Source organism: Triticum aestivum, chromosome 5A (assembly GCF_018294505.1).
Source record: "Triticum aestivum cultivar Chinese Spring chromosome 5A, IWGSC CS RefSeq v2.1, whole genome shotgun sequence".
Lineage (NCBI taxonomy): Eukaryota > Viridiplantae > Streptophyta > Magnoliopsida > Poales > Poaceae > Triticum > Triticum aestivum.
Window position 1 is genome coordinate 554,070,398 of NC_057806.1, and position 19,124 is coordinate 554,089,521.

The 19,124-nt window shown below is 48.7% G+C and overlaps 1 protein-coding gene and 1 pseudogene across 1 annotated transcript; one reads left to right on the forward strand and one right to left on the reverse strand.

Moving 5' to 3' along the window:
• Positions 1-221: 221 nt before the first annotated feature.
• LOC123104728 (chlorophyll a-b binding protein of LHCII type 1) lies at positions 222-1,436 on the forward strand. Its single transcript, XM_044526603.1, has one exon. It carries the CDS (start codon positions 237-239, stop codon positions 1,197-1,199), a length of 963 nt encoding a protein of 320 aa, XP_044382538.1. The 5' UTR covers positions 222-236; the 3' UTR covers positions 1,200-1,436.
• Positions 1,437-2,749: 1,313 nt separating this feature from the next.
• Positions 2,750-5,916, reverse strand: LOC123107654 (G-type lectin S-receptor-like serine/threonine-protein kinase B120; annotated as a pseudogene).
• Between the last annotated feature and the right edge of the window lie 13,208 nt (positions 5,917-19,124).

Here is a 19,124-nt window from a genome sequence, read left to right on the forward strand (position 1 = left end):
CGCTCGCCCGGCGCGGCGAGAAGGAAATCGCCAGGCCAGCGCGCGGCCACATCGGCGAGCCACCCCACACGCGGCCATGTGGGCTGCGGCCGCGACCCACCCCGTCGCCCTCGCGGCTCATCTCCACCGCGCGAAATCCACCCGAACACTGCAAAAATCCCAAGCTCCCCCAGCCCCGTGGCCAGCGCGCGGCCACCTCAGCCACCCCATCCGCCCGCCTCGCGCCCCGCGCGCCAATGGCGACTCGGCATAAGATTCCCCGGGATAAGGACCCGATCGCGCCCTCCCCCTACTTAAGCGCCGCGAGCTCCCGCTTCACTCCACAGCACCAACGACCACCAGCGCCTCCCACTGCCAGCCTCAGCTCACCCGAAGCAAAGCCAGCTAGCACGCAGCGCGCGATGGCGGCCGCGACCATGGCGCTCTCCTCCCCGGCGATGGCCGGCACCCCGGTGAAGGCCTCCAGGGCGGCGCCCTTCGGCGAGGGCCGCATCACCATGCGCAAGACGGCGGGCAAGCCCAAGGTGGCGGCGTCCAGCAGCCCGTGGTACGGCTCCGACCGCGTGCTCTACCTCGGCCCGCTCTCCGGCGACCCCCCGAGCTACCTCACCGGCGAGTTCCCCGGCGACTACGGCTGGGACACCGCGGGGCTGTCGGCCGACCCCGAGACCTTCGCCAAGAACCGGGAGCTGGAGGTCATCCACTGCCGCTGGGCCATGCTCGGCGCGCTCGGCTGCGTCTTCCCCGAGCTGCTCGCCCGCAACGGCGTCAAGTTCGGCGAGGCCGTCTGGTTCAAGGCCGGCTCCCAGATCTTCAGCGAGGGCGGCCTCGACTACCTCGGCAACCCCAGCCTGGTGCACGCGCAGAGCATCCTCGCCATCTGGGCCTGCCAGGTGGTGCTCATGGGCGCCGTGGAGGGCTACCGCGTCGCCGGCGGCCCGCTGGGCGAGATCGTGGACCCGCTCTACCCCGGCGGCAGCTTCGACCCCCTGGGCCTCGCCGAGGACCCCGAGGCCTTCGCGGAGCTCAAGGTGAAGGAGATCAAGAACGGCCGCCTCGCCATGTTCTCCATGTTCGGCTTCTTCGTGCAGGCCATCGTCACCGGCAAGGGCCCCCTCGAGAACCTCGCCGACCACCTCGCCGACCCCGTCAACAACAACGCCTGGGCCTTCGCCACCAACTTCGTCCCCGGCAAGTGAGCGCCGTCAGCTCAAGCTCTAGGCCGACAACTTCATGGCTGATGGATGCTGCTGCATGTGTGTCGTCGTCGATCTCTGCTTCTTCCCGTTCTGAGATTGAGTAGTCCGGACTGATAGATGTTGCATGTGAGGGCGAGTCGAGATGAGGAGTTGGTGTGTGTACACTACAAGATGGTGTTTGTGTAATATCTGGCTATTTTCTCAGATTAATCAAGGCATCTCTGTTCTTCTGGTTAACTACTTGTCTCTCTGAACCTCTCAATGTCAAACACTGAAGTTGTCTGAATAATTTTCTGAAAGTCCTAGCAGCTAAAGTATTCAAATTCAGAAAGACATTTCATACCATCCATAATCCATTTCAAGACTGATCAACTCAACACTCCTGTAAATACAACTTCCATTTGTATATGTAACAAAAATGCTCTCCAAATCTGGGGTTTCCTGCGGTAAAAAAAGGAAAAGAAAAATGGAAAGCTAGGACTAGTGCAACTTCCTTCTGAAGAAGAAAGTTACTGTTACTACGTACTGTGCTACCGGCCTTGCAGAACAGTCATGGGAATGGTGTTCCTGCTGTTCGTTTCTCTGGATCTTCTCTTCCATCATTCCGTGGTACCCTGGTTGGTTAGGCGCCGGGAGAGACGCGGATGCCACCACCGACGCGCTTCCGTTCTCCAAGATTGACGCGGTGGGTCTTTTTGATACCCAAACTCTTCTTTGGCGCCGGCGCCGGCGTGTGGGTGATTTTCGGCGCTGAAAAGCCTGCGCCGGTCGGTCATCGATGGGGCGAGGGAAGGGGCCGGGCTAGCTATTCCGGCCGGCCGGTCAGTCATCGGTGACGGCGGCGGGGCGTGGCGGCTACGTCAGACAGGGTCAGTTTGATTCGTGACCTGACCCTCATGTTTGGATGGCCAGTATTGTTTGGTGTGGATGTGAAATGTAAAATATTTCTGCCTGGCTAGGCTTGTGTGATCTGAATCGTTTGGTTCATGCCTGGACCAGGCAAAGCATTAACGTCTCATCAATCAATCCATGTAGCAATTATTTAATGTAAATATCCACCAGACTGTTGTTATCCTCGTGGCCGCACGGCTAGGCGTTCGAATTCGGTCGCCTGGGCAAGGCTAATTGCAGTGCCTTGAGTCTAGCCAGGCTAATTGCAATGCAAAGGAATCCAGGCCAGGCGGGCTTTTTTTTCATAGGGTAGCAACCAAACAAGCTTGCATGAAATTCAGGCACAACTCCAAGCCAGGCAAAAGATGCTTAGGTCGCAACCCAAACTGGCCCACAGTGCTGCGCGGGAAGTGCGAGAGGGAGAGACGCCAGACTTACTCGGCCACGTCGGGAGGGAGTATATTTAGGGAGATTTATGGAAAAATACGGAGGTGGCGTAAGATTTTTACTCCACTAAGACTTTTAAGGATCTGTACTCTCTTATGGCCTCTTAGGGGATCGAGTAGAAATGCCCTAGCATGGTAAAGATTTCAATTCAGCAAGACATTCTTATGATCCATTTCAAGGCTGATCAACTCAGCACTCCTGTAAATACGTCTTTCATTTCTCTCTGTGATAAATGCTCTACAAATCTGGGGTTTTTTCCCCGGTAAAAAATAAATGGAACACTAGGACGAGTGCTGCTTCCCTGAAAAGGACTGCTGTACTACCGTCCCTGAAGAGCGGTCATGGTCATGGCGTTCCTGGTGTTCTCGAGATCGCTACTCTGGCTCTTGTCTCCCATCATTTTAAGGTACCCTGGCTGGTTCGGCGCCGGAAGAGACGCGGATGCCACCACCGGCGCGCTTCCATTCTCCAAGATGGACACGACGGACGACATGAGCGGCCTCCTGCTCGGGTCGTCCTCGACGCAGAGGAGCCCGACGTGGATGCAGAGCATGGCCTCGTCCTGTGAACAGCTCTCTGCCATGGATGGATCCACCAGCTTGCCTGCCTTCCCTTCCCTCCACAGGCTCCATGCCTACATGAAGCAATCAAATCAACCATCTGTGTATGCCTTTTGTAAAGATGAATATGGATTTGACCATGACATGGAGTGTGCTGCAAAAGGAAGTTAACTGCAAGTATATGGTTTGGCATTGTCAGTTTTTCTTCAGGTGCTTACATAGATTGTCAAGCTAGGACACTCCATGATGCCGTCGATTGCGCGTATCCTGATGCCGCTCACGATCTCAAGCAGCAGCACGCCGAAGCTGTACACGTCGGACGTGACCGACAAGACGCCCTCCATCGAGTACTCGGGAGCAATGTAGCCACTGTCCACACATTACTTTTTGGTCAGAAGAGGTTCCACATTTTTCTTAAAACAAAATTGTACTATTTGTTAAAAAAAACTCAAAACAAGAATAATTTCTTTTTCTTTCCGGGTGTTGAGATAACTCACTATGTTCCGACGACTTTCCGGGTGTTGGCTTTCACCTGGTTGTCGCCGAAGATCTTGGCCATGCCGAAGTCGGCGATCTTGGGGCGCATCTCGGCGTCCAGCAATACATTGCTGGCCTTGAGGTCCCTGTGTATCACCGTTAGCCTCGAGTCCTGGTGTAGGTAGAGCAGCAGCCGAGGAGGCGCACCAGGTTCCGGTGCTGCAGCTTGGCGATTAGAATGGCCTCATTCTTGAACTCCTCTGCTCCCTGATCCGAGTCCTTGCTCAGCCTCTTCACCGCGACGACCTGACCGCCATCTAATGTTCCCTTCCCAATGGTAAAAGACACAAGTAAGATTTTGAACTGCTTTTTAGCTGTTGAAATTGTTTGACTGTATTTTTGTAGTTCAAGGGACTGAAAGTTAGCAAAAGTGGATAAAACGTGTAGTACTACCTTGTAGACCATGCCGAACCCTCCGCGTCCGACCATGAGTGTTTTGGAGAAGTTGTCCGTGGCGGCGACAATGTCGGCGAACCGTATGGACGGGAACTCAAGGTCTCCGTTGTGATCTGCTCTGATTTTGCTCGACGTGTTCGTGTTCTCATATTGGCTCTCGGCTTTTCTTCCCTTGGCTGTGAAATTGGTGCTGTGAGCATTTTTTTTGTGTGTGTGTGAAAGAATGATCGAGCATCACATGTTCAGAGTTATTAATAATGAAAAAAATGGAAGAAAATACAACTGTACCTCTGAATCTCCAGAACCATACAAACAAAATGCATGTGAGCAGCAGGACGGATGATAACACCGGCAGGGCTGTCTTCACCCCCCTTCTGCTGGAGTTTCTACCTGTGTTGGGCAGGGCTAACACCGGCACTGCCAAATTTGTTTGGTTTGAATTCGGTAAAGATTCAACAGATAAAAGATGGCAAAAGAAACATATGTTTCTGCTGTACCTGTGGAGGCAGCAGCAACGGGCACGCGGAGGTAGAGCGTCTCGCCGCCCCACCGCGCGCCCATCATCTGTGCGTCGACGAGCTCCTCCGCCCACACCACGCACTTGATCAGTTGGCCATCTGTGCTGCTGCTCTGCACGTTGGCGTACGCGTACGCCACACACGAGCAGGTTGCGGCGCACCTGGCCGCGCACTCCCCCGCGCTCCGGTTGGTGGAGTCGATCGAGAACTTGTCCGGCACCTTCATGCCCGGCATCGCCACGAAACCTATCCCGATGCCGCCGCATGGCGGCAGCGCCTGCTTTCGCCGGCACCCCTGCTCGAACCTGCCGGCGCTCCACTCCGCCGCGCTCGCCGGCTCGAAGCCGTCCAGGCACCTGCACGCCGCCGTGACGTCGCAGTACCCGTACGCGCCGCAGCCACTGTATGTGCTGCACCCGCTCGACGGCCACGACTGGAGCGTGGCCCACGCCGACACGGTGCCGTTCCAGCTGAGGAGTTGGAACCTGCCGGAGCTTGTCACCACACACCGCGTCGGCGCCGCGCCGTCGGAGACGGTGATGACCATGGACATCTCCTCGTCCGTGCGGACGATCGCCGTGTAGATTACTGTGCCGGCGCTGACGTACATGCTGATCACGGCGTAACTCCTCCAGATGGGAGTTCGCCAGTAGGGGCGCGTCCCGTTCCACATGAGCAGCTGCTGTGACGTGCTGGGGTCCAGGCCGTAGGAAAAGCGCCCCGGTGCCGGGTCGCCGGGGGATCTCCAGGACACGATGCGGTCGCCCTTGCCCGTCCGGTAGCTCAGCCGCATCTTCATCCCCGGCACGAACGTGTCCGTCGGGTGATCGAAGCTCTGCCACACAACCGTGCCGTCCAAGAGCTGGATGAGCAGGTTGCCGTCGTTCCCGAGCTCGGCTGGCGCCGTCTGCGAGGACGAGCTGCCCACGCCGGTCGTGTTCCAGAGCACGAGGCCGTCGGCGTCGGACAGGACGAGGCGGGAGTCGCTGGCCAGCGCGAGCGTCGGGGCGTCCCGGTTGGCCACCCAGATGACGGTGCGAGGCCCGGGAATGCCGTTGTACCATATCCCGAGATACCGTCTCGCCGGACCGGCTGCGTCGTCTGGGGAGAAGTAGCCGAGAGCGAAGGCGCCACCGTCGGACACGAGGGACTGCCCGGCCAGGAGCTTCTCCCCCACGGCAAGCTGGTCCTTGGCCGACGCGCACAGCCGGAAGACGGCGACGACGAGGACGAGGACGGCAGAACGTGACAGGTCCATGGAGGATCAACTTCAAGGTGCCCCGCGGGTAACGAGATCATCACTTCATCAGGAGACTTGATTTTCTACTCCCGGCCGGGGGCACCTAAACAAAGAGAGCTAGCTAGCTACCGCCTTGACGTTTCTCTGGGCGGTACGTACGTACGAGATCATTCTTGTCCGCAAGGCGATGTCGCCATTGTACGTAGCTAACCTGTCGCCATTGTAGCTAACCACACGGTGACGCTACTTTGCGAGTTTTTTATTTTTTTGACATGGCTACTTTGCGAGTTCATATTGACTAGTTTCATCATGCTAGTCTTATAGTCTTATTCTGCTATCCTGTGTGTGCGCGTTTCACCTGCGCTAGTGCATAAGAGCATCTCCAATATCCAATAGATACGGGCTAACGCGACGCGTTAAAAAAAATACAGCACCGAAATAGCGCTTTTGCGCGCAGGAAAGAGCGTCTCCAACAGACGTGGTAAAAAAAAAATACAGCGCCGAAATAACGCTTTTGCGCGTGGGAGGTTTACCAGACGCACAAAACCACAGCGCCCAACCTGGCGGACCCATGCGCAGCTGCCCGCGCGCTCAAGCCGGCGCCCCAAATTTGCAGCTCCGCTGCCTGCGTGCACTAAATTTGCAGATTTGTTTTTGTGCGTGCTCTATTTTACAGCTTCTACTGGAGCGTTATTTTTGGTCACGCACGCGCTATATAGAAATCTTTTTCAGCACGCGCCTTATATAGCGCGTCTGTTGGAGATGCTCTAACTCGACCTACCTTGCCCAACAATGACAGTTTTATTTTTTAACACATTAGAGCATCTCCAACGGCCGCGTAAGGCGCGGCGCGCTAAAAAGGCGTTTACAATGTCAGAATTGTGAGTTTTTGCGCCGACGAGCACTTGCTCCGGCGGTCATTGCAAAGTATAGCGTGCTCGAGCTGCTCCAGCAGCCGCCGCAAAAAAACTGCATGCACGCTTATCACAAACAATATATGCACTCCAAACACAACCAAGAAGATCAAAAACAAACAAAGTAAATCAACAATAAATAGTTTAATTTTATTACTACAACTCAAACAAATAATTTATCTTGCAATACAACAAATAGTTCAACAATACAACATCAATTTTCGGGAAAAAAAATACAACATCAAACATACAAATCATGATGCTCTTTGTCGGCCATTCCATGCCCACCACTCCTCGATGAAATCCTTCCGAAGATCATCATGCGTTTCAGCATGTCGAATGGCACGATAGGAGGCAACAAATCGGGCCACCCTCGCAGCCCTCCGTCATACTCGCACAGGATGTCCCAAGAGCTCATACTAAGAGTACTCTAAATCTTGGCCACGCTCATTCTCGATGATCATGTTGTGCATGATCACACAAGCGTGCATGATGTACCAAAGCATCTTTTGATCCCAAAATCTAGCCGGTCCTCTCACAACAGCAAATTGGGCTTGCAAAATCCCAAAAGCTCTCTCCACATCTTTCCTAGCCGCTGCCTGAGCACTGTGAAAATCAAGATTTTTCTTACCTTCCGGTTTTTTCAATGGCTTCACAAATGTTTTTCACTTTGGGTAGATGTCATCCGCAAGATAATAGTCATAGTTGTATGTATGGCCATTTGCTACAAACTGTACCGGTGGCAGTTCACCATTTGCAATCTTATTCATGAGTGGTGACCGATTAACAACGTTGATGTCATTCAAAGATCCAGGCATTCCAAAAAAGCATGCCAAATCCAAGTGTCTTGATCGGCCATCACTTCAAGGATTATAGTGGAACCCTTTTTTGGCTGTGTAATTGCCCATGCCATGCCTTAGGACAATTCTTCCAACTCTAATGCATGCAATCTATTGAGCGAAGCATATCTGGGAATCCGCGAGCTTTGTTCATCTCCAAAAGCCTTGCGGCGTCTTCAGCATTGGGAGATCTCAAATACTCCTGGCGAAACACTTGCACAATTCCGACTGCGAAGCGCTTGACACACATGATGGCTTGACTCTCACCCATGGCCAAGTGGTCATCAACTAGATCAGCCGGAATACCGTATGCCAACATACGCAAAGCGGCTGTCACCTTCTGAATGGTGCTATGCCCGAGCTCTCCGGTGGCATTCCTCCTTTGTTGAAAAGACCGACCATGGCTCGCCAGTTTCTCTGCAATGCGCCTGAACAACTCGGTGCTCATCATAAACAGTCGCCGGAAGTACGACTCGGGGTACATGGGATTATCCAAAAAATAGCGCCCCATCAATATGTTGTCGGCATCGATTTTATCCCTCCAAATTTTCTTCCGACCCATAACCGAACCACCGTGCTTCGATTTTTTACTGATGTGCATAGCTAGGATCATTGTAAGATGGGTTAATTATCCTTTTGCCCTCGGTGGTGTCCATGTGCTCAGTTTTGCCCTCAGATGCGAATTGTGCTCAGTTTTGCCCCTAGACCATGCACAACTACTATGACGAGGCCAAACAACCATATTTGAGTCCATTCCGTCCACCGGCGTCAGTGGTTGTGGGTCCGGAGCTTACACGTGGGACCGCGTGGACGTGGGTCCGGAGCTGACATGTAGGCCCGTGCAACTAAATCCCCAAATCATTCGTAGGATTCTAGCCCACTCTGCCCATCCGCCGGCCGGCTGCCCTGCGCCACGGCCAGTACCTGCCCCGCCACCAGCTGCACGGCCTGCTCCGTCGTTACTGTCCTACACCTACGCTCCACGGCTACCTGCGACGCCCGCCACCTCCCTGCGATGCCACGGGTGGGGCGCCCGCCACCTGCTGGACCCACGGTGCGGCCTCCTTCCATGCGCCCGGGCGGAGCGCTCAAAGGTGGGGGGCTGCTGGAGCTGTTTGAACTAGGAGGAAGAACCCTAGGGCGAAATGGCGAGCAGCGGCGACCCCGGAGTATTTGGCGAGGTAGGCATCGGGCCAGAGATCCGCCGCGTCCACGAGTGGGTTCCCGAGGGGTAAGTCTCGCCTCCTGTTTAGATTGAGCTTAGTTGTGCATTTGAACACTCAAGTCGAGTAAGTTTGCCCAATTAGTGTGCTTATTGCGTCTCTGCTTTTCGTCGGTTAGGATGGAGTTGCGGTTTGCTTTCTTGGTGCACATTAGAAGGGACCGGTACATGTTCGATGCAAAGGATAAGAAGAAAATACCAAGGAGGTTCCGATTATCGGTTGCCAATGGCTAGTAATTGGAGTTTCAGACAATTTGAGGAGGTAATTTGTAGCCAGAAAGGTTAGTAATGATGAAGAGCTGGCTACCATGCTTGCTAGGCATAAAGAGAAAGATAATTTTCATGTGAGGCTGCAAGTTGATGTGCTTGAGTAGGCATTTTGACCTAGGATGACGGGTGCAACATATCGGGGAGAACCAAGTCGTCGTAATGACATCTCTAGCCAGAACAATTCAGTTGGTGCACGGCGACGTGGTGGCTCGACGAGTGTGGGAAATAGCAGTAGGGTCCCCCGTGAAGTGGAGCTTGATGACTACAATTCTGGGGTTGATGAAGAGAAGCTATATTCTGATGTTATTCGGAATTTATGACAGGCACCTCGGGCTGAAAACCACGATGAGGCTCACAATGCAGTCCGTGTGGATGATGACGCGGTGGGTGAGGACGAAGACCTTGCAGCTGTTGAATGGGACCCTTTGAACCCTCATATGGAAGAAGGTACAATTTTTGCATCCATGAATGAGTGTAGAAATGCACTTGTGACATACTGCATCAAGGTAGAACGTACTTTCAAAGTTGACAAGAGCGATCAAGTACGTTACAGAGTGCACTGTCCGACTGAGGGTTGTCCATGAAGGCTGCTCGCATCTAAAATGCGAAATAGCACTAATGTTCAGGTCAAAGTGAACCCTTTTAAGCACACATACCAGGAATCAATCCTTAGGAAGGATACAATCAGTAGAGCCAAGTCAAGATGGGTGGCAGAAGAAGTAAAGAAGTGGGTGAAAGAAAACCATCAAGTGGGTCCAAAGGAATTGCAGAAGAACATCAAAGATAAGTTCAAGATAGATTTACCATACATGAGGTTGTTCAATGGTAAACAACATGCTATGGATTCTATTTATGGTAACTAGCAGGAAAGTTTTCAATCGTTGTATTCATTCAAAGGTGAAGTGGAGAGGACAAGCCCAGGTAGTATTGTAGATATTGATCACCACACCGTGGAGTACACATTCAGGGGAGTGACAAAGACCAAGGAATGCTTTAGGAGGGTTTTTGTCTGCTTTGAGGCTTGTCGCCGGGGTTTTTTGGCAGGTTGCAGGCCTTATTTGGCTATTGATGTCACTTTTCTCACGGGGAGGTTTAAATGACAGTTAGTAGCAGCTTGTGCAGTTGATGCACACAGTTTTGTATTTCTAGTTGCCTACGGTGTGCTGGAGACAGAGTCTGAGGAGAGCTGGACTTGGTTTTTGCATAATCTGCGTCGGGCTATTGCACATCCAAATGGGTTGGTCATTCATACAGATGCCTGCAAAGGTTTAGAAGTGGTCGTGGACAATGTGTTCCCTGGAGTAGAGCATAGGGAATGCATGTGTCACGTTGCTGCAAATTTCATGAAGAAATTCAAAGGAAAGGTGCATACCGATAATTTATGGCCAACATCTTTGACTTGCAGTGTGAAGAAGCACAACTACCACTTGAGGAAGTTATACATGAATCCCAAAGTGAAAGAATACTTGGAAACACACCACTCCAAGTTATGGGCCAGAAGCCAATTCAGTGAACTGAGCAAAGTTGACTATGTGCACAATAATCTAGCAGAGTCTTTCAACTCAACGATCCGGAAACTAAAGTGTCATTATGTGGTGGATTTGCTTAATAGGATAAGGATAGAATACATGCAAAGATTTCATTATCGTGCAGGAATAACCGAGGCAAAATTCATGGGCCACATTATCATCCCTGCCGTGATGAATGAACTGAAGCAGAAAACAACAGGCTTGGAAATGAACATGACTCTTTGCTCAGATACCACAGCAGAGATATCATATTTGGATAAAGAGAAGAGGGAATGGAGATATCCAATGGATTTAGAAGCTAGAACTTGCAGTTGTAGGCAATGGCAGATAACTGGGTTGCCATGAATTTATGCCTTGTTTTTCACCACTTCTCTCCCAGGTCCAGTAGGGAACATACAACAGTATGTGCATGATTACTACTTTGTTGCAAGGTTCAAAGCCACATATGCTTATGCCTTGCCTGCTATGGAGGGAAAACAACAATGGAACATGATGGACCCTGGATTCAAGCTTTGCGCTCCAATTCTGAAGAGAGCAGCAGGTAGACCAAGGAAGAGTGGAATCAGACCTCGCAGCGAAGGAGCTGGACTTGGAGTGAGGAAGCGTAAGTGCACAAGGTGTGATGGGTCTGGTCATTTTGGTAAGTATTGTGATAACCCAGTAGATCCAGCGTTTGGAGAGAGTTTCGATGAAGGCTTCGATGAAAATATTGGTCAGCAGCCGGTTGCCTCAACAGATGATGAAAATGATGGTCAACAACCGGTTGCATCAGATGAGTATTTTGACGAGGTTCCAAATGATGATGGCCAACAGCCGCATGATTTTGACGATGATCCAAAATATTCTCCAAATAATGATTCAAGTGAGGCTCCAAATGATGATCCAAGTGAAGCTCCAAATGGTGATCATGGTGATCCAAGTGAGGCTCCAAATGGTGATCATGGTGATCCAAGTGAGGCTCCAAATGATGATCCAAGTGAGGCTCCAAATGGTGGCCAACCTTCTGTTGTTGTGAGTTCTGCTAGGTATGTAAATCTTGCAAGGGTCAAATAGTACTATACATTTATCACTTGACATGATCTCATTATCCTTTATGTTTTGCACAGCTCTATGATAGGTTTGAAGAAGACGCACAAGGTACCGACAACCAAGAGGAGAAGAGAAGAAGAAATGAGCACAAGGTGCACGAGAAGCAAAGTGATGGCAAGAAGCTCAAGGAACAGACAGAAGCCCCACCGCTACTTATGAATAATTATGAAACATTATAAATAATATTGTATTTCTGTTGGATGATGTTGGACCTATATTAGAACTATGTTTGACATGATGTTTAAATCTGTTGGATGACGTTTGAATGAGCACATGATTTTTTCTTTTTTTGAATTTTGTTTTGCTCATTTGAATTCTGGTCAAACCTAACTTTGACCAAGATTTAAACAAGTCTAAAACATCAAAATGAAAAGCTAAGCCTGGATCCTTCTTAGTCAATCCAAAATGAAGCTGTGGTGAGGTTTTTGAAATTTTCATGAAAAATATGCTAAAAAGAGGGGTCCAAAGGTAGGGTAAACGGCCTCATTTCTAAGCAAGGTTTTTTTCGACCTTGTCTAAATCAGCCAAATAACTTTCCTACACATATATTCTATATATACAGACTATGTGCGCTAGTTTTTCCATTTTTTTGATTTCTTTTTAATTTGTTTTGCTCATTTCAATTCTGGTCAAACTTAACTTTGACCAAGATTTAAACAAGTGTAAAACATCAAAATGAAAAACTAAGCCTGGATCCTTCTTAGTCACTCCAAAATGAAGTTGTGGTGAGTTTTTTTAAAATTTTCATGTTCATTTCCCCAAAACACTTCTCTTCACTTCATACAAGAGAGTTTGAGATACTCGAGATATCACACAATACACATGAACTTATCGTTTAAATGTATGTAAACCTTGTTTATCAACTTAAATCGTTAGTATATGACATAAAAAGACTATGTGCGCATGTTTTTTATTTTTATGATTTTTATTTAATTTATTATGCTCATTTGAAATCTGGTCAAACATGGCTTTGACTGCTCCAAACACCTCCCAAACCCCGCTAACCCTAGCGTTGAACAAGGACCGTCCATCTAACCCTAGCGACGATCAAGGGTCGTCGATCTAACCCTTCTAGAAGGAATCTGCGGGGAGGAGGGGGGCGATCCGCGAGATGCAATCTGATTGGCTGGGAGATTGTTTTTTTAAAACAAATACCGGACGCGTTGGATGGACCATTGGGCCGTCTTGTTGCCTGGGCCTGAGACCGCAGTAAATAGCCTGTCTCAGCCTTTCCAGGCCTTGCATGCATGGGAGGCGGCGACGTGGGTTTGCATGCACGGGAGACGGACGTGCATGCATGCGAGCAAGGCCAGCGAGGCACGCTAGGCGGGCTAGGCTAGCGAGGCGAGCTAGGTGGCCATGCACGTATTGATTCAGAGTTAGGCATTACGGCAGTGGTTCAGGGTAGCGAGTCAAATGCACCACCCGGTCAAAGAGCTATGCAGTGATTCAGATGCACGCACGCGTCCCATGCATCGTTTTCGTGCAAAAATGAAAGAGTGCAAAACGTAACGGATACACACACACGTCCGGATTCACATACGCACCGTTCTCATCCTTTCTCTCTTCCTCTCCCACCCACAGGCCTATAAATGGGGTGCCTTTCTTCCTCTCTCACCCACAAGCCAGATCCGATCCATTCTCTCCAACTTCAAACACCCAAGCGACCGAGCCCTCCCCAAGCGAGACCAAGTAAATATGCAGTTCAACGGGCCGACCTTTAACCGTCCGCCTGTCATGCCGGAGCTGTGCTATCCACCGGGCGTGCTCGTGGAGACGGAGCTTCGTGTGCGGGCTATTTCAAGGTGGAGGGGTTCCGTCGAACTCACCCGCGCCTTCCTCAGAGCCGGCTATGCCCACCTCCCACGGGGCTCGCCTAGGATGTTCACCCTCAACGAGGTTCGTGACTACGGCGACATCCTCCTACTTCCACTAGTAGAAAAAGGACCTAATGTGAGACACATTTGTCCCGGTTCGATTTTGGCCCGATACTAATGGCATCATTAGTGCCGATTCGAACGGCTATGCATTAATGTTGGTTCGTGTTGAACCTTTAGTACCGGTTCGTGCCACGAACCGGTGCTAAAGGGGTGGTGGCAGGCTGGCGTCAGGCCGGGGCCACATGATCACCTTTAGTACCAGTTCGTGGCACAAACCGGTACTAAAGGGCTAACCTTTAGTACCTGTTCGTGCCATGAACCGGGACTAAAGGGGTCTGACCTATAGTCCTGGTTGGAGACACAAACCGGGACTATAGGGCAATTTTCAAACTCTACCCCCCGGTGTATTGCCATTTCAATTTTGAAAAAATCAAAAGAAAATGATAAAAACTTCAGAAAATAAAATCCTTCGAGAGGTAGTTATATTACTACACCTACTAGTTATGAAAATTTGAAAACTTAAATTTGGACATGTTTTGCAAAAAGTGTAGGGAAAATGTAAAACGGCTATAACTTTTGCATACGATGTCAGAAAAAAACGTATAATATATCAAAAAATTCAGCATGAAAATCCGCATCCGTTTTTGACCACCTATGACCTGTTTGCAATTTTTTAGAATCCTCAAATTCCAAAGGAAAAAAAGATATGCTCAAATTTCAGTTTTTTAATTTTGGTCAAACTATGGTCAAACTACTTATTCAAGAAGTATTAATGTTACTACATAATTATTCAAGAATATTAGTGTTACTAAATAATTATTTCAATTTTTTGAATTTTGGTCAAATCTGGTCAAACTATGGTCAAACTATGGTCAAACTATGGTCAAACTTATTCAAGAAATATTAGTGTTACTAAATAATTAATGTTTTTTAGAATAATAGTTTCAAACTCAAATGGTGAGAGTGACCTAATGCTCAAGCTAAACTACTGAGGGTTAATAGGATTGACAACTTACATTTGTCAGGAAAACAACAAGTGCAGACTTGGAAAGTAGGGAAATAGAACTCCGAAGTTAAGCGTGCTCAGGCTGGGAGAGTGAGAGGATGGGTGACCGACCGGGAAGTTAGACGATTTGGAATGAGTGATCCACACTTGAGCAGTTAAGAGGGGTGATTAGAGACTAAATCATCAAATAATTCAATTCAAAAAATTAAAAATAAAAAAAATCCAAAATTCTCAAAAAAAATCAAAAAAAAATCTTTAGTACCGGTTGGTAACACCAATCGTCCCCCATGCCACGGTGCGAGCTCACGCCACATGGTGGACCTTTAGTGTCGGTTCGTGCCGAACTGGTACTAAGGGGGGGGGCTTTTAGTGCCCACACTTTAGTGCCAGTTACAAAACCGGCACTAAAGGCCCTTACGAACCGGTTTAAAGCTCCGTTTTCTACTAGTGTGCTCACGGTCACCTTCACCAACCAGTTTGACGCGTGCGAGCTCCTCGGCCAAGTCTTTTGGTGCGGCTGTGAGGCCATCTTCTTCACCATGTACAACATTTACACGAACTACGAGAGCATCTTCACCACTCCAGGCCAGATGCACTCCCTTCCCTACGACGAGGAGGTGGAGGTGTGAAGATGAAGACGGTGTTGAAGGGGCGCGCGGCCAAGGTGGAAGAAGGAGGTCAAGATGAAGATGTTCAAGCCCGGAGTCAAGCTCGTCATTTTTCGTTTTTATTTTGTTGCTTTTCTATGTCGTGTCGTGTCATGTTTCGTCATGTGTCCGTGAACTTATTATTATTGCTTAATGTAAGGGTACAGTGTGTTGCATCTTATCTAAGTTATTAGAGTTTATTATGTGTGTTAAAAAATGCCCGTGCCCAAACATATCATTTCTTTCCTAAACCAAGTCATGAAGTTCGAGAACTTGTGGTTTTCATTAATGAAAATCGGAGGGGGTGAGAAGCCCTCTCTTTCATTCAGAAAAAAACAAGTCATGAACTAACATGCAAATTTATTCCCTTTAAATCCTAAACCAAGTGCCACTCTAACCAAAATCATGTGGCAGTGCAAACATACGTTTTCAACCTTCCAACCCTCCAAAAACAAAATAAAGGAAAACCACTCTCACGCGTGTGCAAACATTCACGGTCTCACTATGTATACCTTCATTCCCTACCCATGTCAATGTCTTTCCATCTGTCCTAGCGGTTACCAGCGCAGCCCTAAACGCCAGAAACCCATGTGGTCCTGGGTTCGAGTCCCCAGCTGCATTATTTTTTTCTCAATGTAATGCCCTTAAAAATGTTCATTTATTTTGGCACCAGGTGTAAACCTCTACCAGAGCTGAGGCACATTTTCCATGACATTTTGGTCTTTGATTTAAATCATGGAGTAATTAAATTGCTATTAAATATTTAACAGCTCCAAAAAAATTCTAACCTTAATTGTTTGGCTCTGGAATAATTCAATTAGCTTCCACAAAATGTTTCAGCATTATGATTTACTTCCTAAATTAAATCAGAATAGAAAACAGAAAAACACGCAATAGAACCCCCGAATGGGCCTAATTGGATATAGTTGGCCCATTAGTCTAGCCTGCACTTGGCTCTACGCTCTGAATTTGGCCCAAGAGCTGAAGGAAATATGCCCTAGAGGCAATAATAAAGTTATTATTTATTTCCTTATAATCATGATAAATGTTTATTATTCATGCTAGAATTATATTAACCGGAAACATAATACATGTGTGAATACATAGACAAACTTAGTGTCACTAGTATGCCTCTACTTGACTAGCTCGTTAATCAAAGATGGTTATGTTTCCTAACCATGAACAAAGTGTTTTTATTTGATTAACGGGATCACATCATTAAGAGAATGATCTGATTGACATGACCCATTCCATTAGCTTAGCACCCGATCGTTTAGTATGTTGCTATTGCTTTCTTCATGACTTATACATGTTCCTATAACTATGAGATTATGCAACTCCCGTTTGCCGGAGGAACACTTTGGGTGCTACCAAACGTCACAACGTAACTGGGTGATTATAAAGGAGCATTACAGGTGTCTCCAAAGGTAGATGTTGGGTTGGCGTATTTCGAGATTAGGATTTGTCACTCCGATTGTCGGAGAGGTATCTCTGGGCCCTCTCGGTAATGCACATCACATAAGCCTTGCAAGCATTGCAACTAATGAGGTAGTTGCGAGATGATGTATTACGGAACGAGTAAAGAGACTTGCCGGTAACGAGATTGAACTAGGTATTGGAATACCGACGATCGAATCTCGGGCAAGTAACATACCGATGACAAAGGGAACAACGTATGTTGTTATGCGGTCTGACCGATAAAGATCTTCGTAGAATATGTAGGAGCCAATATGGGCATCCAGGTCCCGCTATTGGTTATTGACCGGAGACGTGTCTCGGTCATGTCTACATTGTTCTCGAACCCGTAGGGTCCGCACGCTTAAGGTTACGATGACAGTTATATTATGAGTTTATGCATTTTGATGTACCGAAGGTTGTTCGGAGTCCCGGATGTGATCAAGGACATGACGAGGAGTCTCGAAATGGTCGAGACATAAATATTGATATATTGGAAGCCTATGTTTGGATATCGGAAGTGTTCCGGGTGAAATCGGGATTTTACCGGAGTACCGGGAAGGTTATCGGAACCCCCCCGGGAGTTAAATGGGCCATGATGGGCCTTAGTGGAAAAGAGAAGAGGCAGCCCTACATGGGCTGCGCGCCTCCCCCTTCCCCTAGTCCTATTAGGACTAGGAGAGGTGGCCGGCCCCCTCCCTCTCTTTTCCCCCTCCACGAATCCTATTCCAACTAGGATTGGGGGGGGGGATCCTACTCCTAGAGGGAGTAGGACTCTCCTGGCGCGCCACACCTTGGCCGGCCAGCCTCCCCCCTCTAGTCCTTTTATATACTGAGGCAGAGGCACCCTAGAACACACAAGTTGATCCACGTGATCTATTCCTTAGCCGTGTGCGGTGCCCCCAGCCACCATATTCCTCGATAATACTGTAGCGGAGTTTAGGCGAAGCCCTGCTGCTGTAGTGCATCAAGATCGTCACCACGCCGTCGTGCTGACGGAACTCTTCCCCGACACTTTGCTGGATCGGAGTTCGGGGATCGTCATCGAGCTGAACGTGTGCTCGAACTCGGAGGTGCCGTAGTTTCGGTACTTGATCGGTTGGATCGTGAAGACGTACGACTACTTCCTCTATGTTGCGTCAACGCTTCCGCAGTCGGTCTGCGTGGGTACGTAGACAACACTCTCCCCTCTCGTTGCTATGCATCACATGATCTTGCGTGTGCGTAGGAATTTTTTTGAAATTACTATGAAACCCGACAGTGGCATCCGAGCCTAGGTTATTTATGTTGATGTTATATGCACGAGTAGAACACAAGTGAGTTATGGGCGATATAAGTCATACTGCCTACCAGCATGTCATACTTTGGTTCGGCGGCATTGTTGGACGAGACGACCCGGACCAACATTACGCGTACGCTTACGCGAGACCGGTTCCCCCGACATGCTTTGCACATAAATGGCTTGCGGGCGACTGTCTCTCCAACTTTAGTTGAACCAAGTATGGCTACGCCCGGTCCTTGCGAAGGTTAAAACGGAGTCTATTTGACAAACTATCGTTGTGGTTTTGATGCGTAGGTGAGATTGGTTCTTGCTTAAGCCTGTAGCAGCCACGTAAAACTTGCAACAACAAAGTAGAGGACGTCTAACTTGTTTTTGCAGGGCATGTTGTGATGTGATATGGTCAAGGCATGATGCTGAATTTTATTGTATGAGATGATCATGTTTTGTCACCGAGTTATCGACAACTGGCAGGAGCCATATGGTTGTCGCTTTATTGTATGCAATGCAATCGCGATGTAATGCTTTACTTTATCACTAAGCGGTAGCGATAGTCGTGGAAGCATAAGATTGGTGAGACGACAACGATGCTACGATGGAGATCAAGGTGTCGCGCCGGTGACGTTGGTAATCATGACGGTGCTTCGGAGATGGAGATCACAAGCACAAGATGATGATGGCCATATCATATCACTTATATTGATTGCATGTGATGTTTATCCTTTTATGCATCTTATCTTGCTTTGATTGATGGTAGCATTATAAGATGATCTCTCACTAAATTATCAAGAAGTGTTCTCCCTGAGTATGCACCGTTGCGAAAGTTCTTCGTGCTGAGACACCACGTGATGATTGGGTGTGATAGGTTCTACGTTCAAATACAATGGGTGCAAAACAGTTGCACACGCGGAATACTCAGGTTATACTTGACGAGCCAAGCATATACAGATATGGCCTCGGAACACGGAGACCGAAAGGTCAAGCGTGAATCATATAGTATATATGATCAACATAACGATGTTCACCATTGAAAACTACTCCATCTCACGTGATGATCGGTTATGGTTTAGTTAATTTGGATCACGTAATCACTTAGAGGATTAGAGGGATGTCTATCTAAGTGGGAGTTCTTAAGTAATATGATTAATTGAACTTAAATTTATCATGAACTTAGTCCCTGATAGTATCTTGCTTGTTTATGTTGAT

Excerpts from the sequence above, each read along its gene's own strand:
- LOC123104728 (XM_044526603.1), top strand. The coding sequence starts at position 237 with ATGGCGACTCGGCATAAGATTCCCCGGGATAAGGACCCGATCGCGCCC.